General features: G+C 40.4%; 1 protein-coding gene across 3 annotated transcripts in view; it reads left to right on the forward strand.

The window, feature by feature from the left end:
• Positions 1 to 5,910, forward strand: part of LOC101979498 (zinc finger protein 14-like) — a 15,294-nt gene extending 9,384 nt beyond the window's left edge. Inside the window, exons 2-4 of one of the 3 annotated variants that reach the window (XM_013351315.1) lie at positions 2,174 to 2,300; positions 2,529 to 2,586; positions 3,926 to 5,910. In XM_013351315.1, coding sequence (XP_013206769.1) covers positions 2,174 to 2,300; positions 2,529 to 2,586; positions 3,926 to 5,342 — 1,602 coding nt within the window. In that variant the 3' untranslated portion in view covers positions 5,343 to 5,910. The remainder of the gene's footprint in view (positions 1 to 2,173; positions 2,301 to 2,528; positions 2,587 to 3,925) is intronic. The other 2 variants (XM_013351316.1, XM_013351317.1) reach the window with 2 other exon arrangements.
• The last annotated feature ends 1,111 nt before the right edge of the window (positions 5,911 to 7,021 follow it).

The following is a 7,021-nucleotide window of genomic DNA, read 5'->3' on the forward strand; positions in this document are numbered from 1 at the left end:
CCACCACCCGGCTAGGTTGATGATTCTTATTGAGAAAACTGATTAGTTAGACATTGCAGCAATAGATATCACAATGAAAAAGGTATAGAAAGTGAGTGGGAAGTTTTTAGTAATGAGAGAATTGATTTACTTCCCTCTATGTACCCATTTGCCAGGAACTAAATTAATCGGTTGTTGGGATCTGGGCAGGATCCAGTTCATTCAAAGCAAAGGCACACTATAGGAATCAATCTACAGTGAAAGATGCTAACAGCCTACATGAGTGAGGGTGCTCACGGGTATCAACAGCTAGCTGGGAGACTGAAAGAAAGAGGAATTGGTTGCTGGAGGCTGCAGCATCCACAGAGGATTAGTGTTTTGATTGACAGGATGTCATTTGGTAAACCTTGCTAGTGCACATGACATTCCCAGAGTCATCAGACTCTAAACATATGCAAGCCCAGTTGTTTAGAAGAAAAAATATTGTAACAACAGAAAAAGAAAGATTATTCTTGAACATTCCTTTTCAGACTACAGGTTACCTTATTGCACATGTACTTAAGACCGAAGTAAGTGCAGGTCTGCCTATTTCCCCTATGTTCCATATGATTCCCAAAAGGTATTTGAGTACAATAAGGAGTTACCATGCCATTACTAAAGGGACTGCTTGTTGCTGTTTTTAAAGCAGATATCTGTACAGCCCATTAAAGATGTTTGTCCAAAGGATACCCACACAATGCTAGGTTCATTGTTCAGTTCTCTGTACAATGGACGTTGTGCAAACCCAAGCCAAGTAGAGTCCCAGTCCCTGTGTTTGCTCTGTGCTTGCCTGCTTCGCTGTTGTTCAGTGGTTAGTGCTAATCATGTCATCAGTTGCATTTGCTTTGCTTGTTTGGAATTTTAGTTTGTTCACCCTCGTTTCTTCTAAAGTATTCAACGCTTTCTACATTCACGTTCATTGCAAGTTCTCTGATGTAGGACAGAACACAGCTCCGTTCTTAATCCTAATTGCACAAGCATAGCCCTTACTGAAATTCCTGACTCTTTGTCTCCTCTGAACCTTTCTGGTCCATGCCGTTTCTATCAACCTTTTTTTCTTAGATTCATTCAATGTGTTCTAGATTTTTCCTTCTCTAAAGAAATTTTTTTTTTTTGCCAGTTCCTCCACATTCCTTCCAAAACAAGTTCTAAATGCCCACAGAGAACCTGCTTAGGTTTATTTACAACAGTGGTCCCACTTTTTAAAAAAAAAATGTATTTGTTAAGCCGGGCACTGGTGGCACACGCCTTTAATCCCAGCACTCGGGAGGCAGAGGCAGGCAGATTTCTGGGAGTTTGAGGCCAGCCGGGTCTACAAGAGCTAGTTCCAGGACAGGCACCAAAGCTACAGAGAAACCCTGTCTCAAAAAATGTATTTGTTATGTTAGGCTTTTCCATCTGACTGTCAGAAATGACTCAGAAAACAGTGACTTGAGGCAGAACGAGTTTATTTTATCTCACAATTTAAGGGTATAGTCTGTAAAATGCAGGATTCTGAAGCAGCTGATCAAATCACACACACAGTCAGAACTAGATTGGTGTATAGTTGCCTGTGTCTCAGCTCCCACTTTCCACTAATATAAACCCTTTATATTTCACGAAATGCTGCATCTCAAATAGGTAGGTGTGTTGTTTTACATGTGAATAGCCCTCATAGGCTCATGTTTGAAAGCTTCATCCCCAGTTAGTAGAAGTTAGAATTAGGATAGAATTAGGAGGTGTGGCAATATGTGGGAGGGGATGTCATTAGTAGTGGTCTTTGAGTTTCAAAAGCCCATTCCAGGCACTGTGTCTGTCTCTCTGCCTGCTGCCTTTCCTCAGGAGTAAAACATTCAGCTACTGTTCCCACTCCATGCCTGTCCTGATTCTTCTGTGACAATCATTGACTGTGTGAGCAAGCCCTGATCAGTTGCTTCCTTTTATAGTAGCTGCCTTGATCATGAGCTCTCGTCTCAGCAGCAGAATAGTAACTGAGACTGTGCATCTGCCTTTCTTACAGCAAAAACTCAAGACAGTATCCTATAGATGTTTTGGGTTAACCTTTATCTACATAATCACTTATAGAGCTGTCTTCCGTAATTTCTGTCCTAGACGATTCTGTATGTCATCAACCTGGCTGTTAAAACTAACCATCCTAATATGTGCACTGTTTTAGGAACTGGTGGCCTTTGCGGATGTAGGTGTGATCTTCACTGTAGAAGAGTGGGCTATGTTGGATGATAGGCAAAAGAAGCTCTACAGAGGTGTGATGAAGGAAACATTTTTGAACCTGATCTCCATAGGTAAAAATAAATAAATGAATAAAAAATAAACACCAGCACACTGCCCTTGCTTATTCAGTCAGCAGTCAGAGAGCAACTGTGTCCTGGTTATGTGTGTGGTGTTGTGGTTTGAATTCCTGCAGGGAATATTTATCGAATTTAATGAATGCATCCATGTCATAAGAACTAGATTCTACTTGTTTCTAAGCATTGAATTTGTCATAATGAACTCTTTGGGTTTATTTCTAGAGGAAACACTAGAAGAAAATATTGAAGAGGACCACAGAGATCTCAGCCGAAATCTGGGGTAATTTTTATTCAATAGAAAGCAATTTACAGTCAGGTGGTGGTGGCACACATGTTTAATCCTAGCACTCGGGAGGCAGAGGCAGGCAAATCTCTGAGCTTGAGTCTAGTCTGGTCTACAGAGTGAGTTCCAGGGTAATCAGGGCTATACAGAGAAACCCTATCTACAAAAACAAACAAAAACAATTTACATCAAACATTTGAGTGGTAGGACAACTAACTGCGAACCTACCAAATGATCCAAATATGTCTAATTGCAAATTGATTCTACACCAATTTCTGTAACATAATATTGAACTGTGTCATTCAGTATTTGAGTTTCTCATCTGTGTAATCGAGTAATATCACCAATGTGTCATGTAATAAGCTCTGAAAGAGCCCAGTAGTCTAGACCTTCTCATAGCCGTTATAAAAACCACATGGTCACCTCTCTCTCAGGATTACTCCCGTGAACCTGGTAAGCAACTTCTGTTTTATGATGCTCTCAGTTCCTGTGTTAAACACCATGACCAAAGTCATCTTTGGGATAATGGGGCATATTTTGGTTTATACTTCCATGTTATAGCCCAGCAAGGGAAGGCAGGATAGGGGCTTAAAACAGACAGAGACCTGGAGGCTGGAACTGAACTGAAGACCGGGGAGGAAGGCTGCTTTCTGGCTTTGTTCCTCATGGATTACTAACATACTTTTCTTACAGCTCCTGTACTCCTGCCCAGGAACATATTACCTAACATGGCCTCATTAATCAGGAATTAAAAAAAATGCTCCCACAGCCTTGCTTACAAGCCAGTCTGATCTAGCCATGTTCTCAACTCTGGTTCAGGTTGAACTGATAACAAACTAGCCAACACAGGCTAAGTATTTAAACGTCAAAATATCATACTGTTAGAGGACTCTGTGATTATTATGACTGTCTGCTAACACCAGGACGTTTGCCTTCATATTCACTCTTTCTATGTTTGTCACTTATTTTATGTGTATGTATATGTGTGCTTGTATTCACCACCTGTGCAAAACCATTTTGAGACCAGAAAAGGGCATCAGATCCTTCAGATCAACAGGAGCTTATGTGCCCTCCACATGATTGCCGATGGAGGATCTGCTAGAAGAGCTGGAATTGTTCTTTATATCTGACCCTATGATACAGCTCCTTCATAATTCTTTAAATATCAACACTCTACGTCTTTACACATACCAGGGTCTTTACATGTGGTTCATATTGTCCTTAACATTGGAGACATTCTGCTATTGCCTCAGGGATAGTATGGTTGTAGTATACTCCATAAGCCAGCCTCAAACATTTTTTTTCTACAGTAATGCTGTTCTCATTGTTTTTGCAGAACTCAAGTGGTTGAGAAAGACTGTGGATATCAGCGTGATACTGAGTGTGATGAAAACCAGGAATCTACTCCAGAGAATATGGTTAATAATGACGTGCCTCCTGCAAAAACAGTATATGAAAGCAGATTACATGAAAGGAATGTCATTGATGATTCATCCTTACAAGTTTATCAAAGAGACCAAAGTAGAAGCAATGAATTTCAATGTCAGGAAGCTGTGGTGAAGTCTTTTAAACCAACGAAACATTGGAAAGATATCAGTCATTCTGAATCACTTCAGGTACTTGAAACCTCTCCTAGAGACAAACCTTATAAAAACCAACAATGTAATGAAGCCTGTAGGAGTCTTCCTTCTGATAAGCCTCAGGAGAGAACTCACACTGGAGATAAACTCAGTGAGAACATCGTAAAGAGATGTACACATGACCAGAAAGATCATGGAATCCATACAAAAGTGAAACCCTTTGTGTGTAAGCATTGTGAAGAAGCTTTCATTGATTCCAGTGACCTCATCAACCATGAAAAAAGTCATCTTGGAGAGAGAAGTTACATTTGTAAGCAACGTGAGAAAACATGTTTTGAGAAACATGAAGTAACTCACAGAGAAGTAAAGCCTTATGAATGTAAGCACTGTGGAAAAGCTTTCACCCATTCTAGTAATTGTAACATTCACGAAAGAAGTCACTGTGCTGAGAAGCCTTGTGCACATAAGCATTGTGAAAAAACCTTCACCAGTTCCAATTCCTGTAACACTCACAAAAGAATCCACACTGGAGAGAAACTGTATTGTAAACATTGTGACAAAACCTTTGCCACTTTGAGTTCTTATAACACTCATGAAAGGGTTCACACTGGAAAGAAGCCTTGTGCATGTAAGCACTGTAGAAAAACTTTCACCATTCCCAGTCTGCGTAACTGCCACGAACAAAATCATAATGTAAAGACTTCTGCCTGTAAGCATTGTGGAAAGGCTTTCAACAGTTCCAAGCACTGTAAAATTCATGAAAGAACTCACACGGGAGAGAAGATTTATGCATGTAAACATTGTGGGAAAGTCTTCAGCACTTCTTATTATCGTAACATTCATGAAAGGATTCATACTGGAGAGAAGCCTTACTCGTGTAAGCACTGTGGAAAAGCCTTTACCCGCTCCATTTATCTTAAGAGACATGAAATCGTTCATACTGGAGATAAGCCTTATGCATGTAAGCATTGCGGGAAAAGCTTCTCCACCTCGTGTTATCGTGACCTTCATGAAAGAATTCACACTGGAGAGAAGCCTTATGCATGTCAGCATTGTGGGAAAGCCTTCAGGAGTTCTTCTCATCAAAAGAGACATGAAAGAATTCATTCTGAAAAGCTTTATGTACGTAATCATTGTGGAAACGGCTTGACTAGTTCTACATCCCATTCATGAAAGAATTCATACTGGTGAGAAACCTTGTCTGTGTATTCTTGTGGCAAAACCTTTGCCATTTTGAGTTCCTGTCATAATCATAAAAGAATTCACATGTAAGCATTATGGAAAAACCTTTGCCCGATCCAGTTATCTTAACATTCATGAAAGGAGTCACAGTGGAGAGAAACCTTGTGCATCTAAGCATCATTGAAAAAACCTTCACTTCCAGTTGGCATGACAGTTGTAATAGGCATCACGCTAGACAGTAGGCAAATGGATGTAAGCATTGTGGGATAAAACCTTATGTAAGTACTGTGGAAAAAAAGCCTTCCCCATTTCCAGTTGGTGTAACGCTCATGAAAGATTAGAAGATGCCATACATCTGTGATCATGTGGAAAAGCCTTTAGCAATCATAGTTCTGATTATATCCATAAAAGAATTTCATAGTGGTGGAAAACTTTGAAATGGATGTGAAAAATCAATTTATAGTGTTCAGAAACATCTTCCGGGCCTGGCGATAGTGGTGCACGCCTTTAATCCCAGCACTCGGGAGGCAGAGGCAGGCGGATCTCTGTGAGTTCGAGACCAGCCTGGTCTACAGAGCTAGTTCCAGGACAGGCTCCAAAGCCACAGAGAAACCCTGTCTTGAAAAAAAAACAAAAAAAGAAAAAAGAAACATCTTCCGTATAGCCAGAATATGCCTACATTTTTGTTTCACATCCCTATACAAACCCGTGTGATCTCATGGTGACAAGAAGTGCAGTGGGTAGCACTTCTACCAGCGTAAGTATGCGATGCTGCATTTGATCAGCTTGCCTCCATTGTGAGGGTTGAAAGAAAACTGGTCATGGGGTGCATCAGCTAAGAGTAGTTCTCATGCAAAACCTGATTATCTCAGTTACCTCCCTGGGTCTTAACCCGAGTCTTGAAAGTTGTATTCTGACAATCACATGCATACTTCCCAATAAATACATACACAGAGACATACAAGTGAGTAATGAAGTGAATAACGTTCAAAGCAGTGCAAAGAAAAACTAATAGATACATTTTTAAATGTAGAAACACTGAGAGAACAAAGTGTGATTCTTTTTTGTTGTTGGTTCTGTTTTGATTTTTGAGACAGGTTTTTGTGTGTAAGAGTGTGTAAAACAGCTCTAGCTGTCCTGGAACTAGCTCTGTAGACCAGGCTGGCCTCAAACTCAGAGATTCGCCTGCTTCTGCCTCCCAAGTGCTGGGATTAAAGACGTGTGCCACCACCGCCCCGAAAAAGTGTAATACCTAACTCATGATATGTGACTCTGTATATGATAAAAACCACTTACAAGATGTGGAATAATGTCTGTTTTGCCCCCTATGGCTAGGACAGTACCTTTGAATACAACTGTACTAGTGTTCTGAGTGAGAATGGGCCCGAAGACTCGTAAATTTGAATACTGGGTTTCTAACTGAAATGGGTACTAACTGAGGATGGGTAGGAGGTATGACCTGTTGGAGAACATCTGTCACTCTCAGGAAGTTTTAAGGTGATACAAAAGATAGTGACACTCCCAGTGTATTCTCTCTGCCTCCTTATTATGGGATAGCATGGCCATTCTTTGCTATCACAGATACACTCTGTAACTGCAAGCCAAATATAACACTTGCTTTTAAAACTTGTTTTAGCTGTTGTGATCCATTACAGCTATAGAAAATACAA

The sequence above is a fragment of the Microtus ochrogaster genome, linkage group LG3 (genome assembly GCF_000317375.1).
Source record: "Microtus ochrogaster isolate Prairie Vole_2 linkage group LG3, MicOch1.0, whole genome shotgun sequence".
Classification (NCBI taxonomy): Eukaryota; Metazoa; Chordata; class Mammalia; order Rodentia; family Cricetidae; genus Microtus; species Microtus ochrogaster.